Source organism: Ochotona princeps, chromosome 8, assembly GCF_030435755.1.
Source record: "Ochotona princeps isolate mOchPri1 chromosome 8, mOchPri1.hap1, whole genome shotgun sequence".
Taxonomy (NCBI): Eukaryota; Metazoa; Chordata; class Mammalia; order Lagomorpha; family Ochotonidae; genus Ochotona; species Ochotona princeps.
The window spans coordinates 36,680,421-36,702,932 of record NC_080839.1 but is presented as its reverse complement, the minus strand read 5'-3'; the positions used below and the strand labels follow the sequence as shown (position 1 = coordinate 36,702,932).

Sequence of the window (22,512 nt, the reverse complement as noted above, 5' to 3'; positions counted from 1 at the left end):
AATATTTTATAATACAGTTCCATAACCTGTGGGATTTTTACCTGTTCGTCTTCCCAAATTCCCTCCCCCATAATCATTTTCCCTATATTATTACAATAGTATAGTCCTTCAAACATCACCATAAGTCCATTCTTCTGCTATTTTAGTGTATCCTGACATTGTAGTTTTGGACAATGGCAGACAGTCCAGCATAGTGTTATTTAGGTATATTTAGCAGTTTCTTTGGGAGTCCATCTTTGGGAGTAGAGATACACAGTTTTTTTTTTTTTTTTTTTTTTTCAGCTGGCTTTTTTTTTTTTTTTTAATATTCATTTATTCATTAATTACATTGCATTACATGACACAATTTCATAGGTACTGGGATTCCCCCCCCTTCACCCCAAACCCTTCCCCCATCATGAATTCCTTCACCTTGATGCATAACCACAGCTCAAGTTCCGTTGAGATTCCCGAATTAAAAGTTTACACCATACAGAGTCCAGCATCCCACTTGTCCAGTTCAAGTTCAACCGCCTCTTAGGGAGGCCCTCTCAGGTTTGTAGGCAGAGCCAGCAGAGTGTCACCTCGATCAATTAGAAGCACCAACATATCATCAGCAACAGTCCAGGTATGATGAGGCTGGTGCAGAGTCCACTGATTGACATAGTCCGTCTTAGGGTTTCCCCTTGTCCAGTTTTCCGCTGCAAGCATAAAGCTGAGGTGGTTGATTCATCTACTCCATTTTCCATCTTTTTTGATTAATGCTTTGATTCCTCCATTTTGTTCAGGGGAATCCCCCTAAAAAAAACTTTGAGGCATTCCCAGTCCAGGCTCCTACATGTACTACTAGTAAGCACAGTGCCCGCCACCGTCCATCACTCCGATCAGCTGATGGTTTTAACCCCTGGGTTGGTTCTCTTCTGAGCCCCGACCTCTATTGGAACCAATGAGTATCGCATCTCTCCCCGGCTCCGCCCATCACACTCTTGTGCCTCACCTAAACCAGTGGGAGGAGTGCTGGTCGGGTGTTGCATTCCCTGCTAGCACAGGCCATTTCACCTTGGCATTTTGTGTTTTGTACTGTTTTTTTTTTTTTTTTTTTTTTTTTTTTTTATCGCAACCAAACACGGCCAGGCCCCCACACAGTTTCAGCACTTGGGCTTGCCAGTGGATGACGTGAACTGACTCAGCCTGGTCTGCCCCACCCGAGCCAAGTGTATTCCAGTGGGTCACATTCCAAAGCCTCTTCTGGGTTATTTACCTCCATGCTTCTTGCGTTTATTTGCAGAGTCAGTGTCCTGTCAGAGGATCTGTTCAGGTTCCTCCCTCCGACTCCTTCATGGTGTCGGGCTTCACACATTCCAGCAGGTCCTTCAGCCAGCTCAGCTCTTCAATCCATTCTGGTTCCTGCTGTTGAGAGTTTCAGCCCAGCCACGGCTCGTCCATACCCACGCATATCTCATATATGGCTCAGATGGGGTTGAGGCCTAGCCGAGCCCGTCCAACGTCTATCCTGGTCCTCCAGAGCACCAAACTGTGCTGTGGTCTAATCCGGCATGGTGCGTCAAAGCCGAATTGATATTTGTGCCAAGGGATTACAACTGTGACCCGACCAGAACTCAGGCTCCCTCCAGTTTCTGTGCCCCTTAGTGGTAGGCTCCACGCAGCCAAGGCCTCCACCACGCTCTCCAACCAGGCCTGTTGCCAGCCAGTGTTAACTATGCCAGAGGTTGCTCTGGTCAGCACATCAATATCATTTTACCCTGTATCTGGGGTCAGGGAAAAACAAAGGGAAAAGCCCACCCAACCTCCCACCCATCCCAGATCCCCAACGGGAGGCGCGCTCTGAGGGTCCTGCTCATACAGTTTTGATAGTTCATCAGTTCTGGATTCCAGTCATTTCTGTATGGGATATGGGTATCCCAGTTAGTTTCTTTATTTATTTTTCTTTTCTTCTCTTTTTTAAGATTTGTTTTACTTCTATTGCAAAGTCAGATGTACAGAGAGGAGAGACAGGAAGATCTTTCGTCTGATGGATGATTCACTCCCCAAGTGACTGCAACACCCGGTGCTATGCCAATCTGAAGCCAGGAGCCAGGAACTTCCTCCAAGTCTCCCACGCGGGTGCAGGGTCCCAAGGCATTGGGCCGTCCTCGACTGCTTTCCCAGGCCACAAGCAGGGAGCTGAATGGGAAGCGGGGTTGCTGGGATTAGAACCGGTGCCCATATGGAATCCCGGCACGTTCAAGGTGAGGACTTTAGCTGCTAGGCTACTGCGCTGGGCCACCCCAGTTATGTCAAATGCTGATACCTTCACATTTCCTCTTGATTCACTTCTTGCATTTTTCTGAATATTTCATTTAGAAAATTTGCTTGTTTACTATTTTTTAAAAGAAAAATAAGAGTTTCATTTTTATTTGGAAGGCAGATTTTTACAGAGAGGAAGAGAGAAGGTCCTCCATCTGATGGGTCACTCCCAAATGGCCACAGTGGACAGAACTGAGCTGATGCGAAGTCAGGAGCTTCCTCTCAGTATCCATGTCGGTGCAGGGGTCCAGGACTTGGACCATCCTTGTGTCTTTCCCAGGCCATGAGCAGAGGACGGTGCACCATAGGGTTTTCTAAATGAGCAATGTATGCATCTCCTGGAACAAACCCTGTTAGTAAGACATGCCTGTCATTCTTCAGTCCATGCTTCACAGAGTGAAGCTGAGGCTGGATGAAGCCAAATGACCAGTATTTACATAAATAACATTGACGTTTGTGCTTTTTTGCTGATTTTTAGCTCTCACGTTTTTTCTTTGCTGTTGATTGATACGAAGATATGTTTTTCTTTCCTTTTTTTGGTAAGGGGAGGGGAAGAATATTCCCTTGGGAAAAAGGACTGGGTCTACTTCTATGTACTTCTCCCACTTCTTTCATACCAACATTTCCCTATCTATTTGCTCTAAAGATTTGTAGATCAGAGAGAAGAAGATGACTCAAGTGTGAGATGAAGTTTTGGGATGCGTGTATTTCAAATGCAGTGTTATTCAAACTCGAGGTCATAGCTCAGAATAGGTTGTGAAATCACAACTACCATTTTTAAAAACAGCACCAATTTGCATCACACATACTAAATATTTTAGGAACTTTAATGTGTTTTATTTACATAATTCATACATATGCCCATTTGCAACGGCATGTATACATGTGCTGGCTTCCAGCACAAAATGTATTTCTGTTAGTAAGAAATACAGTTACAGTTGAAAGAAAATTAGAAAACAAGTGTCGAAAACATGTGCCTTAATAGTTTCATTAAGTTTTGTTTATCTTCTTGTATCATTTTGCCATCAGGCCTCTAATCAAAATAACCTTTCTGAAAATGAAGAAACCAAAACCAAACCAAGGCAAACCAAAGCAAAAAACCCAAAATCAAAGAGAAACTCGTGTGCTTTCCTCTCCTACATTTTCTGGGTACTCACTGCATAGGGATTCTTGGATAAAGGCCTCCGCTCTTTTTTTTTTTAAAAGACTTATTTATTTTTTATTACAGAGTCGGATATACAAAGAGGAGAAGAGACAGAAAGGAAGATCTTCCATCCAGTGATTCACTCCCCAAGTGACTGCAACGGCCGGTGCTGTGCTGATCCGAAGCCGGGAACCAGGAACTTCTTCTGGGTCTCCCACGCGGGTGCAGGGTCCCAGTGCTTTGGGCCGTCCTTGACTGCTTTCCCAGGCCACAAGCAGGGAGCTGGACAGGAAGTGGAGCTGCCGGGATTAGAACCGGCGTCCATATGGGATCCTGGCGCATTCAAGGCGAGGACTTTAGCTGCTAGGCCACGGCACAGGGCCCAAGGCCTCCACTCTTAAACCCATGGACTTAATAGGGAGAATAATTAGATCAACTGAACATTACATGAATTAGAATTATTATTTAAATGTTAAAGGTATGAGTAACAAGTTGGGAAGGTAGAGATTCATTCTGACCTGGGGAGATCATGGAAGGCTACATGGCACACCAAGAGTGGCAAAGCATGTTTTTCTGTAATTGACTTTAAGATTTATTTTCAATGGGAAGGTGGATTTACAGAAAGAGACAGAAAGATCTTGTTACCCAGTCTTTGTAATTAGCTTAATGTTGAAAGTGTGGCTTGCTAACAATCTTACAGATATAGACACAACTTTCATTTGTAAATTCAGTGCTAGATGATCTAAGAGCTAGGTTCGCTCTTAGAAGATGAGGTAAAAGGAGTCGGTGTTAGTGCCTTGGGTTAGCACCCGAAGCCTTTAGCATGCAGCACTAACATCCTTTAAGAGTGCTGGTCTGAGTCCCTGCTGCTCCACTTTTGATCTAGCTCCCTACTAATAGACTGGGAAAATAGTGGAGGATGGCTCAAGTCCTTGGGCCCCTGCAACCACCTGGGAGACCTAGAAGTTTCTGGTTTCACGCTGGCCCAGTTCTGGCTGGAAGCTTCTCTCTGTAACTCTGCCTTTTAAATAAAAAGTAGATAAATCCTAAAAGAGAGAAGGCAAAATCATCTAAAAAAATAACACCGAAGCCTTGATTGCTATGTGCAGCCTTTAGCTTGGAGCTCTAGTTGCCCAAGGCTGAACAAGACAGAATTACCAATACTCAGCACAGATGCCTCAAGTGACTTCATGAACATGACTAGATCACCTTAAAGGACAGAAAGCTGACACTTCTTTCAGCTCATAGAAGTTAAATTCTTCATTAAATGCATAAACTAGTGCTAGTGTTTGCTAGTAGGTTGTTTTTAAAACTGTGCACAAATGATTGATGATTTTTACTGAAGCAAACAGCTTTGCTTTCAAATTAAGTGGTCAGTGAATTCCATTATCTCTGATAATGTCCAAGTAGTAAATGACCAAACTGGTTGTCAATTTAATTACAAGTTCAAGTTCACTTGAAGGCTGCTGGTACTTCTGAGTTAATCCCAAATAATATCACTCAATCATAACCTATTCAGCAGAGCAAGTTTATTTGATTACTTATTGCAGACAATGAGGCCCATGTGTACAACTAAGACAATCCAAATAAAAGGCAGGAAAAATATGAAGTACATGATGGCTACCTAGAAAAGAGCAGCTGCAATCAGTTTACATAATACTGTGGAGTGGTGTAGCACCATTTACATCAACATATCCTAAGTTGTTCATAAGGTAATTGAATATTTGCTAAGATGCAGCAATAGCTTAAAAATTATAGCCACCTTGATACCTGCTTGTTCAGCTCAGTTTAAATATAGTTATATCAGAAAAAATATTTCTGAAAAAACAATCTGGGATGGGTGTGCATTTACATTCTTTTAAGAAATTCTAAGGAAATATTAACATCTATTTAACATTGTTGAGACTGGTTTCCTTCCATCATCTGAACTTAAATTCTAAGAGTAGGATAATTTAATAGTTAATTACACATGCATTCTTAGGCAAAGCTCTTGTATTTATTGCTCTGTTCAGGATAGAGCTACAAAAATGAAGAAGTGAGAAATTTAATACTGAAATTAAAGGATTTGAATCTTTAGTGGTTATTTTTTACCATGTCAAATGAGCATCCTAAGCCGTATCTTTTGATCAACTTCAACTTGATCAATTTGTTCTACTAAAATTTGATTTTGTTAATGAACCTAATGACATGAAGGAAGACATTTGTAAATGACAGTAAGTATCTTTCTACATGTTGATGAAACCACATTCCACCTTAAGCAAACATGGTTTCTCAGAGCCCTCCATCAGCGCATTTATAGAAATATACCACAATATCAAATGGAGGAAATTCTAAAAAGTTCAGGATTATTTCATTCTGATAGTCCTTCCCTTCCCGATTTTTAAGGGCAAGAATCACTTTGAGAAACAGATGAAAAGCTATGAATTCCTCACCTCACCCATTTTTAAATACAAAAATACAAACATTTTTAAATACAAATTATAATGGTTTCACTAAGGTGTCATGACTCCCAAGAATTCCTGTGTCAAAGCAGTAGCAATCCATTTAGACATAGTCCACTTTCCCACTTAACTGCTGCTATAATCAAGTAAGCATTTACTTTATGCCACTGGATTGCTACCTTAGGATGAATTTACTCTTAATTTAAGCATCAACATACTTCTAAAACTCATTCTATGCATATTTCTATAGTTCTAATCCAGGCACCCTCTAATCTCAGATGGCATAGGTCCCTAAAAGTTTAAATAGCAGAGAACTGTTTTCCTTTGATATACACTACTCTTCAGTGCCAGGCACTAAAAAATGAGTAACTAACCATTCTTGTGAACATGTTCCTATGTATTGAGCAGACTGTCTTTATAAAATGTGTTTCCAGCTATAGTTCCGAATTTGAAAACAAGCATGTGTACTTAGCACCAGAGAATATAACACAATCCCAGAGCATACCTTTTCCTTTTACTTACTTGAAATCAGTACAGTGGAGGTCTCCTATTGTGGTAATGAAATGTACTGAAACTCTTGACCAAATTACTAATTTCAAAAGGATCTAATGAACTCCTCAGTTACCAAACAGGTGGAAAAAAGCTACCTTTGAGGATTCTGATACTGATTCACTGGTCATTGTCTGAAGACTATATTAGATGGACCCTTAAATTAAAAGAAATGATTGTATTACTCCATTACTTTAAAGAATCTGTTTATATCAAAAAGGTCAATTAAGTCAAACACAGATGTATGGGCAATTCTTGAGAAACCCTGAAGGCTGACTTAAAAGCAGGAGATGTAAAATGCACACTCATTAAGTGTATAAAATGTAATCAAATTTTGTACTAAGAAGACTTCAAAGTCTGAAGTCCCATGACAATTTTTTTAACTTTCTGTCAAACAGAGATTTTGTAGAATGCCAAAAAGTAGGTCAATAAAGAAAAGAGTAAGCTCTACTTTATCTTAAAATAGAAAGTTACAATTTGTTCATGATATTTTGTTTTCTGCTTTGTTAAAAAGTGAATCGTGGAATGATCATTTTTCCTTGCTCTTCTTTTCTTCTAAGTTTTTAATGTTTTTCTTTGTACAAGCTAAACACTGGAATTGGCATTTCAGAGACCTAGGAGTCTGGGAATAAGAGTAGGGGAGGAAGAATACGGTTCTCTGACAAGCACAGTTCAACAATGAACTCTATGGCATTTCTTCACTAGTTACATGGTGTCTTGTAAGTTCTGTATTATACTCAATCAGATATCACCCCACACTATTCAATATACCATTTTGGTTTTTTCCTAATAGACCAACTGAATGCTGAGTGAAAGCTGGAGAAGGAGGTAATGTAAATTGATGTTCCTGGTGCAATTTATACATTTTCATTTTAAATATAATTCAACCATATTCCATACTTAAATAATTAGACTAAAGAGAGACAATAAAGGTTTTAAAGGTTTCTCTTTGAAAAGATGGTATCTTACAGTACATACAAAAATACTCTGAAAATACATACGACTTCATTTACAAAACACTGAATCAACATATTACAAGAGTTACATGGTTATGGGTTTTCATAAACTGAGCATGCATTCATGAAACTTAAAAAATATTAAGAAATGCATTGAAAAAAGCAGTGTAAAAAAAGATAACTCATATAATCAAATAAAATTTACAAAGGTCCTGAGCCAATTAATGGTTGGTAACAATGTCACTCAAAAATGCCTTTAGGTTTTAATAAAAACCACTGCTTATTCTGCATGCCTAGTCTGTGAAGAAACTGTTTGAAGTTGTAGGGTAAATTATGGTCTGGAATTATTATGCCAAGTTAATGTTACACCTCAAAATACAAGTTTGCCATACTTAAAAGTATCTCATTGTTGATGCTGGGAATCACTGCTCCTCAGAAAAAGTACCAATCAACTAACTAGAATGGCATGAGCCAGGATTTATGACAATTTCACCATTCATATACTGACTTTCAGTATCCTGGCTATATGTTGATTTTTAATAAGGATGCATTTCAAAGGCCTCCATGGGAGGCAAAACAGAATTTATGGTGCCCAACTCTTACTTAATCACTGGATTTTCTCCTTGGTAACTATGCAACATTTGGACAGAAAGGCATAAAAAAATAATAAAAGTTTAAATATTCTATGTGTCAATCTGGAAAAAATAATTTAAATCAACAGAACAGACAGTACATTTACAAAACCAAGGAAAGCAGAAAAGAGATCTCACATTCATTCATCTTGGGTTTCACAAAGTGGCTTCAATGCAAAAGTAAATTTGTTAACATTTGGAAAATTACAATTTTTTTTTGTTTGTTTTCAATTTTTTAAAGCTCTATACAATGATTACAGACATAAGACTGCAAAAAAAAAAAAGGAATTCGGGATTTTTTTTTTTTTTTTTAACAGTATCCATGTGACCAAGAACTGGTTCCCAAAACAGAGAAACAAGCATTGAAAATTAAGGCAGTAAAACCTCCAAATGCAAAGCCATAATACTGTAGATGACAATTTGATAGCAGGTGATCTTCAGAAGTGTATGTAGCAATCTGAGAATGCTACAGCATCTGCAGGTGAAAGTTTGAGAGTTCAAAAACCACTTCAAGGTTGACTGGCTGATGACTGCAACTTTCACCTTTTTTAATGTATGACAGCCACCTCTATTCTGAAAAGAATGGCTGTCTATGCCACTAAATGATTGCATGTTCCTTTAAGTGAGGAGGCACTGCTTTTACCGATTAAGGGTCAGTCGAATGGAATTTTTGATGACACGGATATTATTTGCTGGAACTGGTGATGATGAATCTGGTAGTTCTTTGCTAGGTAGTCTCTATTAGAAAGAAACAAACAAAAAAGGAAAAGCAGATAAATATTATAAATGTCCAACTAGTAAATCAGTAACAAATTCTACAAGTCCCTGAAGCTCTCAACACTGAAGAGTGGGCTCAATATTTCCTTCTGGTGTTTATAGGCATTTCTTGCTTTTTGAACTTTTTTTAATGTCTAAGGTGTAAAGAACACAGAAATGGAAAAAGTTACAAAAACATGTATGAGAATGGCAGAAAGTGTGCAGTTCAGGAAAGAGGTCTATTCAATGGCCACTTCTGACTTGAGCAATGTGAAGTCAGGCATGCTACAGAGAATCAGAAAGTGCCTGGGGACTAAGGAGAAAATTGCTGGGATGAGAAGTAAAAATCAGTGTTTTTTATAGAGGAAAATTTGATTTCCAAAGAGTACTATTCCTTAATTAATCTCTGTATTAGATTCGTGGAGCTGAACAATGTGACTTAACTGTGAATTACTTAAGTTCTCAGAAAAACTATACTTTGCAATCAGGCAGGCCACTCTGATGTAAGTGAAATTGAGAGACATCTGTGTGAAGGAGTCTGAGGATACTAAGGACTATTATTTAAAGAAAGTTAAGATCTAAGAAACTGAGAAACAAAGACTTTATGATGGAAACAGTAATTTCTTGTCAACAGAGGATAAGCAAGAGTTTATTTTCTTGTGTATCTTGGCTAAACAACTGTATCAGTCACATCCATTTAAGAAATTATGAAAAAAAAAGAAATTATGAAGGGTTTCAGATATATAGAAAATAGAGACTAGGCAATGAATACTTAGATGATATAATTAAGCCTCAGACACTTAAAATACTGTCATATATCTGCTTTATCTATGTATCTTTCATATTTTGATATATTTTAAAATTAAAACATGTTTATTTCACTCATATACTTCAGCATCATCTTAATACTTTTTTCTATTGCCAAATATAATTATACACCCATACTATTTATAGCATGGTCTTCTAATGTTAAAAACTATAAATTCATAATTACTAATAGCCTTTGTGGCTGGTGTTGTGGTGGTATGGGTTAAACTGCTGCCTGCAAGGCCGGCATCCCATATGGGCCCAGGTTTGAGTTCCAGCTGTTCCTTTTGGATCCAGCTTCTTGGTCATCTACCTGAGGAAGCAGTGGAAAATGGCCCAGATCCATGGGCCCCTGCACCCATAAGAAACTCCTGGCTTTTGGCTTTGGCCTAGTCCAGCGCCAGAGGCCACAGCTATTTGGGAAGAGAAACAGCAGATGGAAGATCTCTATTTCTCCCTGGCTATCTCTCTTTGTAACTCTGCCTTTCAAATAATTAAGTAAATCTTAAATGAATAACAGCCTTTAACAGCCTTTAAAGGTAACCATTTTGCTTCCAGATGGCTGAAACATCCTGTAGAATCTTGCAGAAGTTCTGACGTGCATTATAAACCCTGAAAATAATTTTCTCTTATTTAGATATGGTTGATTTTTTTAAGAGCACTTGACTAGCTTACTATGTTTAATACTTATTGCTTAATAATAATCCTGCTTAATATGCCTGATAAGATTACAGCATCATTAGCAATCCCTCAAATAGCTCAGGTTTTAAAGGTACTGACATCATACAAAATATTAAGACATACATGTCCTATTTAGTGAACTTAAATTTGTCAGTAAATAGTGTACAACAAAAGTTATACTCTCAGTTATTGAGTAGCAAATTAGTTTGAAAACAAGTAAGGCAAAAGTGAATATATTCTAAATAAATCAAGAAGTCTTAAACAACGACCTCTGTTCCTTTCTTTAAAAAATATATATTTGGGGCCCAGCACGATAGCATAATGGTTAAGGTCCTCGCCTTGAACGTGCCCACAATCCCATATGGGCGCCGGTTCTAACCCCGGCAGCTCCACTTCCTATCCAGCTCCCTGGGAAAAGCAGTCAAGGACGGCCCAAGTCTTGGGACCCTGCACCTATGTGGGAGACCCGGAAAGAAGTTCCTGGCTCCTGGCTCCGGATCGGCACAGCACCAGCCATTGTGGCCACTTGGGGAATGAATCATCTTCCTCTCTGTCTCTCCTCTCTGCACATCTGCCTTTCCAATAAAATAAATAAATCTTAAAAAAAAAACCCCATATATATATATCTATTTGGGGTCAATGCAATGGCTCAACGGGCTAATTGTGTCCTGGATGCTTCCCTTCCCTTCCAGATCCCTGCTTGTGGCGTGGAAAAGCAGAGGAGGATGGTCCAAAACCTTGGGACACTGCACACGCAAGAAATACCCAAAAGAGGCCACTAGCTCCTGATTTTGGAATGGCTCAGCTCTGGCCATTGTGGCCATTTGGGGAGTGAGCCAGCTGATGGAAAATCTTCCTCTCTCCTTCTTTCTGTAAATGTCTTTCCAATGAAAATAAATAAATTGAAAAATATCATATTTAAGACTTTACTGTTTGTTTGCTATTTCCACTCCCAATCCTAACAATATTGTTGGTCCTTGAGAAAAGGGAAAAATTCATGTTTTCCCAAAAGTACAGTTTTTTTTACCTATAGGTCACCTGAATTCTACCAATGTGTTTCGTTAGGAGTAAGACTATTACCTTTTTGCGTGATGTATCAATAGTTGGGATAGGCATAGATTCTCCTCCATTAGCATCCTAAAAACAGAAGAATTATATAAAAGTGAAAACTTTTTTTCCTATATGCAAACACTTATTCCTACTCAGAATAAACAGAACTATAAACTGACAGTTGATGTAATCTGTCTCAGTTTCTATGGTATTTTTCATGTATGTGGCTATTTAATAGTAAATATGCTCAAGCACATTAATAGTTACCAGTGATTTTCTTTTTCTCTCTTCAGCAGCATGAGAATCCTTAAAGGCTGATTCAAGTCGAATAAACTAAAATATAAACATTAAAATGCAATGTTACTACGTACCTGCAAAAACAACAGACATCTCTATAAACTAGGAGACCAGTTTATTAGTAAAACTTAAACAAAATCAAAATCTTGCACAAATATAGGTTGGTGAGGGAACAGAACCTAAATTGGACTGAATTTGAATGCTGCCTTTAATTTCAGTTTGAGTGATCTTTTGGTTAAATCAATTTAGCTTCTAACAACTAAAATAATTTTACCACCACCTACTGGAAGCAGAAGAGATCAACATACCACACAGAAAATAAAATTTAGTTACTAAGAGGGACTTGTACTAAGTTAAGGAAAAACTCAGACCAATTATTCAAATTTCCAGTAATCTGAAATTAGAATTAACAAGTACTACATTCTTTTAGGGTCTAAAATAGTCAACTCCTGGCAGAATACTAACACAGCAATGGAGAACTGTGAGTGTCCTCAGTATTATTTTAGTTTAAAAAGAACAACCAAATACTGAATTACCACCAGTGTTGTAGATTTACCTTTTCTATGTCTTTCAACCTCTTGGAAGTCCCATCTATGGACGGTGAATGAGATCTTTTGGGTGTAACATTTTTAGTTATATTTGATATTCCATTGAGGTGTGATTGTCCCTGGGCAGGATTGTGGGGTATTGTAATTCGAGGAATGACATTTCGCCCAACAACAGTTGGAATGGTACATACAGCTGGGGGTGATGCTGCTTTTACAGTAGAGTCAACTTCTGGAAAGGACAAAGCAGTTTTAATAAATAAATACTTACATGGTGGAATCATTAGTAATAAAAGTTTAGATACCTACTTGCACCAATGACTGGAATAGATAGTCCTTGAGCTGGTGGGACACTCAGTGGTTTCTCCACAATTATAGCAGCAGGTTCAGTATTATTCCTTTGAAAATTAAGTTACTATCATTAATTGATTTAAATATGACTTATTTAAATATTTTTTAAATGAACTTATTAGTAACTGGCAGAATAAAATCTTAACAACTGAAGGATAAATCTGAAACACAAACCTTTCTGTTTCCCCTGCAGGAGGACCCTGAGGTTTGGAAGGTTTGTCTGTAGACACTGGGGAATTAAAAGGTGTCCCATTATCAGTGTCTCTGGAGCTATCCAGACAGTTGCTATCCAGAGATGATCTTTTGGATTGAAGTCCACTTCTACTGACATCAGAGAGACTTTGCTGAAAAGGAAAAAGTTTTTAGGATTTCAAAAAGCAAATAAGAGCACAAAGAATAGCTTTAATCCTGAACAGCATATAAATAATCTATCTTATGATTAGTCAGGGTAATTCTAAAGTGAATTATTTTTCAATAAGGTTTGAGATGCAAAAAATGCACTTTTGGGTCCAGGAAAGAGTAAGTATATCGTAAAGATTATTTGCTTGAAGGGCCAGCATTGTGGCGTAGTGACTTAAGCTGCCACCTGCAACACTGGCATTTCATATGGTATTTCAGCTGGCATTTCATATCTCAGCAGAGAGCTGCTTTACTTCTGATCCAGCTCTCTGCTAACACGCTTGGGAATGCAGCAGAAGACAGCCCAAGTGCTTGCATCCCTGCGTCGAAGGAGACTCAGATGAGTCCCCTGGCTTATGGCTTAAGTCTGGTCCAATACTGGTCATTGCAGTGAAACAGCAAATTGAACATCTCTCTACCAAGAGCTCTGAAACTATCTCCCAAATAAGTAGAAAATATTTTAAAAATTATAAGCTCACTTTTTTCTTCTTTTGAAGAATCTCTGCTGGAAGGTAGTGATGAAGTTGTTTTTTCTTTACATGAGTAGCTTCAATTTTCATTCCCTCCTTTAACATGTTAATGTTGTTTGCCTGTCTGTATACTGTAACAACATTAATAAACTAATGGAAAAAGTTCTGAAAAGCATATACTTTTACTATCCCTACAACACATACAAACACCTCTTACAGAAAAAATATTTCTAAGACATTTCTACATCACAATCCTACTTAAAAACAACAACACAGCAACAAGAACAACTAATTTTTCCATGTTTATCTTTTCAGATTTTTCTTATTATTAAGCCTTGTTAGCAGAATAAATTCATGGGAAAAAGGTTTCATCCAAATGTCATTTTGTTATTTTTCTAGAAGGTAATCTCTCAGCATCATTTGCATAAATTTAAGCCAATTCTTAAATCAAATATCTAAGATGCAATTCAAGAGCTCCCTCTACGTTGAGGCTTATTTTACTGTTGTAGCTCACATCATTCACAGATTGGCAAACTTCAGAAAACATCTTTAAGTACATCTTTGTTGTACAGGTAGGAAATGACAATAGGGAATACCCTGCTGGGATCAGAGTACAATCAGCCTAAGTTCCCATTCTAATGCTCTTTCACATCTTATTAAAAAATAAAACAAGCCCAGTTTTCTTAATTACCACAGGAATTACATAATATATCTTATTTTGAATATCCAAGAAGCCTACTCAAGATAGGGATAGATTTATTTTGCATAGCAACTACTATGAAATGTGATAAATTCTTTCATTTCTTAAACTTTCCTAATTTCCCTAACTTTCTTTGGAAAATAACACTTTATACATAAATCTATAATAAACAGAATATCCCAAGTCCTCCTTTTAAAAATTTTGCATGTTTTTAGTTCACAATGTTCATAACATAATTACACTAGGAGTGCTTGCTCATGTCATATTCTCTGGCTTCATCCCTAGATTTAGTGGTTCTAAGATAGAGCATAGGAATCTATGATTTCATAATGAATGTGTTCATTTACTTAAAAATAATTCAGAAAAATCAGAATTGTTAAACCAAGAGTTGTAATAGTACAAATGTACAATATTTTAGACTATTAAGACAGTCTAACATTTATACCAGACATATTAAGATACTCCAGAGATTAGGAGTTAGATGTGTTAGTTAGGTTGTTAGATGTGAAAGCCACTGTTGTTTTCACTTGATCCTGAAAACATATTCAGCAGGTCTGTATACTGAAATATCACATAAAGAGCCAGCACGATGGCTCATTTGTCTAACCCTGTGTGAAGGTGCTAGTATCCCCTAAGGGCCCTGGTTCACGACCTGGCTGCTCCACTTCCCATCCAGCTCACTGCATGGCCTGGGAAGCAGTAGAGGATGGCCCAAAGCTTTGTGACGCTGCACCCACAAAGGACACCCAGAGAGGCTCCTGGCTTTGGACTGGCTTAGCTCTGGCTGCTGCGGCCATTTGGGGAGTGAACCAGCGGATGGAAGATCTGTCTCTCCTTCAGTCTGTAAATCTGCCTTTCCAATAAAAATAAAGTAAATCTTAAAAAAAAAAAAATCAAATAAAAAACATAAAGATCAAGTTAATTTGTGACTGATGATAAACCTTGACTGTGCATAATCATCTATAGAATTTTAGTGGCTTTTTTTGGTTTGTTTTAAAACAGAATATATCCACATGGAACAAAATCCAAAGGGTTGAAGTGTTTTCAGGAAGTCTCCTTACCCCTGATTCTAAACACACCGATTCTATAACTTAGAAGCTACCAAGTTTTAAAATTTTTTAAAAATTTTTAATCCTTCTCGAGTTGTTCAATTTATTGTCAGCAAACTTGCTTATTTTTGTTTAAATAAATGGTACCATTCTACACACATCGTTCTGCAACTTCTCTCCACTGCCCTCACTTAAAAGAACTCGGGAATTGCTGCAACTTATTTCCTTATTTCCATAATATGTATGTACCATATTCATTTAATCAACAACAGAACTTAAAGTCTTACCTGTATCAGTAAATGACTGTATATCATATGTCAAGTCTATGTTAACACTTTCCGCATTTTCTACTCTCCGAAAAATTATTCCGAGGAACCACATTGATACATAGTTGTTGCTACAAAGTTAAAATGCAAGAATTTCCATTAATTTTTTTGCCTACAGTTTTACAGATGCTATTTGGTAGCTAAAACTTAGTCCCTATGCCTCTATCTCATAGACACAGCTTTCAGTATTTTGGCCAAATTCCTAAAATTGACATCCAGAAGACAGGCAACTTATTCTATGTTGTTTTATAGAGAAACAAGTGGCTTTGAAAATGATTGTTAATACACACTTAAAGATACTTCAGATATTGTTTTGGAAATTTTGCTGTGGTCTGTGAGCTATGTAGTAGCATGTACAGGAGCTAGCACTGTGTCACAAGTGGGACAAGCAACCACCTGTGACTGTGGCATCCCACGAGTGTTGATTCAAGGTCCAGCTGTTCCACTTCCCAGCCAATTTCTAACTGATGCTCCTGGGAAAGCAGCAGAAGATGGTTCAAGGGCTTGTGTCCCTGCCACTCACGCAGGAGACCTAGATGGAGTTCCAGGATTCTGGCTTCAGGCTGGTCTAGCTCCAGCCATTGTGGCCATTTTGGAAGTGAATCAGCAGATGAAATTTTCTTTCTGTCTCTCCTTCTAACTCACCTTTCAAATAAATACATCTTAAAAAAAAATAGTGTGTACTTTCAAAGTATAGGCATTCAAAGCTAATATATAACATTACCCTCCCATCAGTGACTATTAAACAACTTCATAACTGATATGAATATGCCAAATCATATAATTTAGGTAAAGTAAAATTCTAAAAACCAACTGACTTACTCTTTATGATGCTCCTTATTTCCTGGGAATGATTGGGGATTTACATGGGCGAGAGTAATAAACTCATTACGTTCCAAGTTTCCAACTAGTACACGAATCTTTGATTCTACTAATCCAACCCTGAAGCAACAGATAAGATTTTTGTTACAACATATTAAATTTGAAAACGATATTCAATAAAACCAAAGAGCTCATTGGTTATGAAGCTTAAATGTCACTTAAAACACATAGTTAAAAATGGTAAGAACTTTTTAAAATACTATAAGGTAAATGACAAATTTAGTGAGTTTTGTGTATTTTTTTAAAGAACTGGTCTATTTAATATTTAATGTATTCCTATAGTTAAATAGCCACAACTAGAGCATTAACACAAATGAATGAGTAATCTGGTCCTAAATCTCCTCTTTTTGAATATTATATCTAAGTAGAAACAGAAGTAGGGCTGGGCTGAGTTCAGCCAGTGACCACTGACGACTGGACAGTGCTGAGGCTGACAGCAGGGAGGTTCTACCAGGCTGGAGGCTTCTGCCGGAAGCTGCACCCGAAGGCGAGATGCACAAGGTCGTGCTCTCCTACACGGCCCAGCTCCCCTCTGCCTGGCCCTCTCTGAGTTACTCCTCTTATCTTACAGAAATGGGACTGTGCACGAAGACGGAGTATCACACTTGGAGGAGATGAACTTGGTTAGTTTCTGCTCAGCCAATGAATGGGCCCAAAGAAGGAGGAGATTTTGATTGAAGAGATTTAAGAACTACTTGTTAAGAACAAGTTTGGCTCTGGTAACCAACCTCCGTGAAGCAAATATAAAAACTATTTAGGAAAATAGGAAGAGACTTGTGGTCATAGTATGCCCTGCTGCTGTGATAGCCTTTATAAATGTTTTAAATGTAAATATCCAATTCTATTTTCCAGCAAATATTAACCTTACAGGAACAGTTTATGAAATGACCACGTCTGTCAATCATTTCTGTTTACCTTTTTATCTGTCAAGTACAAAGCCTCTTACAATTAGCCAGAGTCAGAACATGACCATAGTGATATTTAAGCTAGAATCATTAGTCTATATTCTTAATAAATGTACCAGTGTAAAAAATTGTTGCACCCATGAGGGAGACCTAGACTCCTGACTCCCAGCTTTGGACCAGCTCAGCCTTGAATATTGCAGCTTGGGGAAGTGAATCAATGGATGGATCTGTTTCTCCTCACCTCCTCCCAACTCTTTTAATAAAAATCTTTAAAAAATTACATTTACACTGCAAAACTAAGATATATCTAAATAATGTGAAAAATACACTAATCGTGATACATAATTTTTGAAACAAACATGTTTTGATTTTTCACAAAATGTTAGCCCTTACATATAAAAAAGAATTCACACCTCAGTGTTGTGGAACGTGGTTAAGGCTGCTGTCATGCTGGCATCCCTTACAGGTGCTGGTTTGTGTCCTAGTTGCTCCACTTCTAATCCAGCTCCCTGCTAATGGCCTAGAAAGACAACGGGGCAGCTTGGGCTGCTGCCATCCATCCATGAGGGAGACCTAAAGAAGCTCCTGATTCCTAGCTTTAGCCTGGTTTAGTCCTGGCTATTGCAGTCATCTAGAGTAAACCAGCAAATGGAAGACCTTTTCCTAATTCTTTCAAATAATATTTTTCAAAAACTCACTATATTGGAATCAGATACTAATAAAATAAACAAAGCTTTATCATATATCTGCAGTTTGATTTCTATTTCATTTAAGAAATGTGATTAATTTTGGTACTATGACCTTATTGCTGACTTTTATGAGTTAGAAATAACTAAGACTTTTTTTCAAATGACTATAAAAGTTTGCATATAATAACTGTGTGCTACAACAGTAGATTTACAAAACCTGAGTAATTCTACTGTTATCTAAAAATTTTTTTTGACAAGTTCAGGAAATACTTTAGGCTTCTGAACTGTGTAGTCTCTGTAGCAACCATTCACTTTGCTGTGAAGCATGGAAGCAGCCACAGTAATATGTAAATGAGCAAACAAGGCTAATTTCTTTTTTTTAACAAGGCTATTTTCTTAACAACTGTTATAAAAAAATAGTGGCAGACCGAATTTGGCAGACGATAGCTCCCTGACCCAGGATGTAGACAAATTAGACGGTTTCAATGACAGTGAAAGAATTATTTTCAAGGACTCTTCCAGTACCAACCAAATAAGCATCAACACCTTGAAGCAACAGTAAGACAGTGCTGCTTCCGTCTAATGGATCTGGATGTAAATCTAGTGGAGACAGGCGGAAACGACGGTCTGACCCACCTTCCTGTGGCCCTTGACCCTTTGTGCCCTAATCAACTATGTTAAGATGATCCAAATAAAATAATCATTAAAAATATAGAGTGGAGACAGAGGAGAGGAATTAGATGGATTGGAAAGGTCACACTGCTCCTTGACCAAAAATAGCTCCTGTCTATTTACAGGAAAAACGCTAAAGCATTCAACCACCATCTTCTAAATTAAAGGATACATAAAATGTCTTTTCTTTCAAGTTTTGATAATGGAGCAAAATATGAGAGTAAGGAGAATAAACTCAGGAGTACGCATATCAAAATCATCTAGAGTATGACAAATTTTTTGCTATATTTAACTCTAAAAGGCAACCAAAAGCAAAAATCATACACAACCTTTTATCACTCCTGATTCTGAAATACTAATTTGATGATATCCCTCAAACAAGTATCAGCTGTTAATATCAAGCAGTTATTTTGTAAACAGCATAGCACCATATCTACACAGTGGATAAAGAACTTGAAATCTAAGTCTTACCATTCTAGATGGTGTTCTTCTGTTGATGCACTGGCAGTCAACACTATGTAATGTCTATGAAGAATTTGCAGTAACAATCAGAAAAAGGAAGAAAACAAGGAGACATTGTGAGGGTCTGCTTTTCCATCATTACTTTTTCACTCTCATTTCCAATGAACAAAATAGCTAAATAGGGATGCAATCTATAAAAATTAAAACAACCTCTCACTTTGACAAAATCAATTCCAGATCTTATAATCTGAATTCACTTGGAAGGCACTTGGTTCATATGTCAAGATGCTGGTTAAGACTCCTATATCCCAAATTGAAGTGCCTGGTTGGATGACTGGCTCTGGCTTTTGACTCCAATCGCAGGAAAACGTGGATCACAGGGAAGGCTTAGTCCTTCCTATCCATCATGGACCTAGAGTGACAGACATCCTGGCTCCCAGATCTGGTCTATACCATTGTGGGTATATGGGAAGTAAAACAACCTAAGGGTGCTTATTCTACCTGATTGTATCTCTGTGGTAAGACCAAAACAATCCACTTAAAAATTCACTTAAAAAATCAATACTCCATTAGTTAGTATTAGAATAATCAAACTTTGTCACTTAGATTTGTGATAACCTATTCTCTTCCTTACTTAACATAAAGGTAAGCTGCCACCTATATTAATCCAGCTATTCTTTGAGAAGAATGTTACACACTCACTCAACATACATACAAAATGTAAAACTTCAAATACCTATATTTTTGAAAGAAATTTGGTGGTTCAAGTAGTTTGGACCAATCTGATTTCCCTTGAAGAATTTCATCTGTGACTGCGAGACCTACAAAGAAAAGTAGCAATTCAGAAAACTGACCAGCTCTTAGATATCATGTGACCCCCAAATATTTAACCCAACCAAAATTCTTGAGTAATAAAATGTAAATAAATTATGCTACTTCTCAGACAACAAAAAACAAGTTCAGTTAGACTGGGTCGACTTAATTTTTGGCCTTATTATATTCCTTGGAAACTACTTCAAAATTCATACATATATGAAAGAATCTTTAGAAAGAACAGGCACTAGGTAACTAACTGCAAGAATAAAATTTTCAACCAAAACCTTTGGAAATATTAAAAGGGCAATAGGGCCTATATGTTTACCTTGTTTAAATTCTTCTACCATTACTGTTCGAGTTGATGTGGACACATTATACGTAGAATTCTGTTGTGGGTAGGCAGGGGTGATTATGGGCATGAGATGATACCTATCTGATGGATTTACCTGTGAAATTAGAAGTAGAATAATTGATCTATTCTCCTATTTCAGTTGTCCTCACTTCATTTCCCCAAAAGTCTGAAGAATATGAAATATAAATTTAATACTACATTTCCTCAGTTCTAAGTAGTACATTTCCCCTCCCCAACTGTATATCTGAATTCAGATATGTGTCTGATAGTCAACTGAAGGCACATCTAATAAACAATGGTCTTTTTGAATCACAGAAGCAAAGTGTTATAACTGCAAAAAACATTATTTGATCCAATGATTCTCAATCATTTTTCTGTATCAACTCAACAAATGACTTCCTCTGGGTTGCCCAGAGGAAATGAGCCCTCCACTGTACAAGCAAATTAAAATGCAAAAAACATGAAAATTATGCTGTCTTGGAATTATGAATCTGTTTTAAACTTTATGTGAAGTAAATCTATATATTTTAATGCTCCATTATCAGTTACTAATTCATTGCGAGACAGTTTTGCACACTGGATTATGACACTGGCTGATACACTCACTCATTCAGTTCTTTATGTGTGATTTTTCATGACACAGCATTTGGATTAGCATAAAAGATTTAAATTATTTGCACAAAGACCGCAGCAGAGAGAACAAAGATCATAGAGAAGGAAGAGAAACTGAAGTGAGAGAGATTATCTGTAACTAGACTGTAAAACAAAGAAATATCTTTTCCTAAAAAGGTTTAATGAAGTTACATTGCAAATCACATACCCGGGGATCCCAGACAGGCAAATTCAAGTTGCTTTCTTCTGGTTGCTTCAAAAGTACAGGATTTGGCCATTCCCTAATGTGAAAAATGCAAATTAACTTATCTAAGATCTTGTTTCAGCTATCATAAGAAATGTTAAAATCAATAGACTGTTTTAATCTTCATACAGCAGATGTTCCAGGTATTTGGTATTAAAAAAGAAATGTATATAAACGAAAACTCTGCCTAAAGTAGATTTCTTTGAAAGAACATATGTTGTCCTTTAGCAATTAAAAAATGTTTTTATTCTTATTTTATGATATAGTTCTATAGGCTCTGGGATTTCCCACCCCCATCCTTAAGTTTCCTCCTCCCTCCTGCTATTGATTTCCCCTCTAGTATCACAATGGGTAGCCCTTCATGAATAGTCTAAAACCCATTGTTTCGCTATTGAAGTGTTTGCCAACACTGTAGGCATGGACAATGTCAGAGAGTTCAGTTTCCTACTGTCAGGCTACATTCAATAGTTTCACTGGGAGTCCAGCTTTGGGCTAAATGCAGAGATGCATACTGTACTATGTCTCCAAATCTGGATGTGTCAGTCCCCACTATGTTTCTATTATAAATTCTCTTAAATACAGATTAACAATTAATTTATAACTGAATCTTTCCCTTCTTTCTCATTTTCGGGGAGTTAATCCTGATCTTTTAAAAATTATTTATTATTTAAAAAAATTAATATTATTTTTATTGCTTACATAACCGAGAGGAATGCATGCCCATCTGGGCCTCTGATTAGGGTGGGGAGCATCAGGTATGGAGGAAAGTGGTGGGACAAATGTTTCAATTATATTTTTCCTTCTGTGTCCACAGTGGAGGACTTGAGCGGCAGGCTGCTCCTTGATACAACATCAGCTAATATTTACTTAAAATACTAACAAATGCAGTAGCTATCATTATAATCTGTTAACAGATAAGCAGAGCTAGTAATCTGCAAAACCAAATAAATCGTAACTACTTTTTCATGTTAAAGGCCCTCATTTATAGATTCCTGACACGAAGTACCTTCTGGATGTCACACTATTGCCTCAAAGGTAGTGTTTTTATATTTTTCACTTAAGAAATTCAAAGCAGAAAAATTTATGCAGAGTGCTTATATTTCCAAATAAATTTACAGATAGGTATAAATTAGTAACCAAAGTATGCATATAAATACTTACCACTTAGAAAAAACTAAAAAGAATTTATGAACTAAAGTAGAAGCTGCTGCATTTGGATACAGTTGGCAAGTTCTTGCAACAAGCATTGCCCAAGAGACACCTCCAAGGAATCCAAGCATGTTGGAATAAATACCACGTCCTAGATTAAAACATTGAAAAATTATTTTTAAGATTTTCTTACTCTTGACATTTGACAAGATGACTTTTTAGATTTTCAGACTGTTGCTTAAAGCTTTTCCCCATGGACATAACATTAAAATTAGTAAAGAAATCTTCAT

The 22,512-nt window shown here is 37.2% G+C and overlaps 1 protein-coding gene and 1 long non-coding RNA gene across 3 annotated transcripts in view; one reads left to right on the top strand and one right to left on the bottom strand.

Moving 5' to 3' along the window:
* Nucleotides 1-11,093, top strand: part of LOC131480994 (uncharacterized) — a 53,883-nt gene extending 42,790 nt beyond the window's left edge. The window contains exons 2-3 of the long non-coding RNA XR_009245961.1: nucleotides 7,214-7,248; nucleotides 10,945-11,093. This is a non-coding gene — a long non-coding RNA (uncharacterized LOC131480994). The remainder of the gene's footprint in view (nucleotides 1-7,213; nucleotides 7,249-10,944) is intronic.
* Nucleotides 7,350-22,512, bottom strand: part of PAPOLG (poly(A) polymerase gamma) — a 37,299-nt gene continuing 22,136 nt past the window's right edge. Inside the window, exons 9-22 of one of the 2 annotated variants that reach the window (XM_058667847.1) lie at nucleotides 22,235-22,373; nucleotides 21,038-21,110; nucleotides 20,191-20,311; nucleotides 19,786-19,870; nucleotides 19,059-19,112; nucleotides 16,262-16,381; nucleotides 15,401-15,510; nucleotides 13,374-13,495; nucleotides 12,670-12,839; nucleotides 12,454-12,542; nucleotides 12,156-12,376; nucleotides 11,570-11,635; nucleotides 11,333-11,389; nucleotides 7,350-8,746 (exon numbers count right to left, since the gene is read on the bottom strand). In XM_058667847.1, coding sequence (XP_058523830.1) covers nucleotides 8,648-8,746; nucleotides 11,333-11,389; nucleotides 11,570-11,635; nucleotides 12,156-12,376; nucleotides 12,454-12,542; nucleotides 12,670-12,839; nucleotides 13,374-13,495; nucleotides 15,401-15,510; nucleotides 16,262-16,381; nucleotides 19,059-19,112; nucleotides 19,786-19,870; nucleotides 20,191-20,311; nucleotides 21,038-21,110; nucleotides 22,235-22,373 — 1,526 coding nt within the window. In that variant the 3' untranslated portion in view covers nucleotides 7,350-8,647. Of the gene's footprint in view, nucleotides 8,747-9,622; nucleotides 9,985-11,332; nucleotides 11,390-11,569; nucleotides 11,636-12,155; nucleotides 12,377-12,453; nucleotides 12,543-12,669; nucleotides 12,840-13,373; nucleotides 13,496-15,400; nucleotides 15,511-16,261; nucleotides 16,382-19,058; nucleotides 19,113-19,785; nucleotides 19,871-20,190; nucleotides 20,312-21,037; nucleotides 21,111-22,234; nucleotides 22,374-22,512 lie in introns of those variants that run through there. The other variant, XM_058667848.1, reaches the window with a different exon arrangement.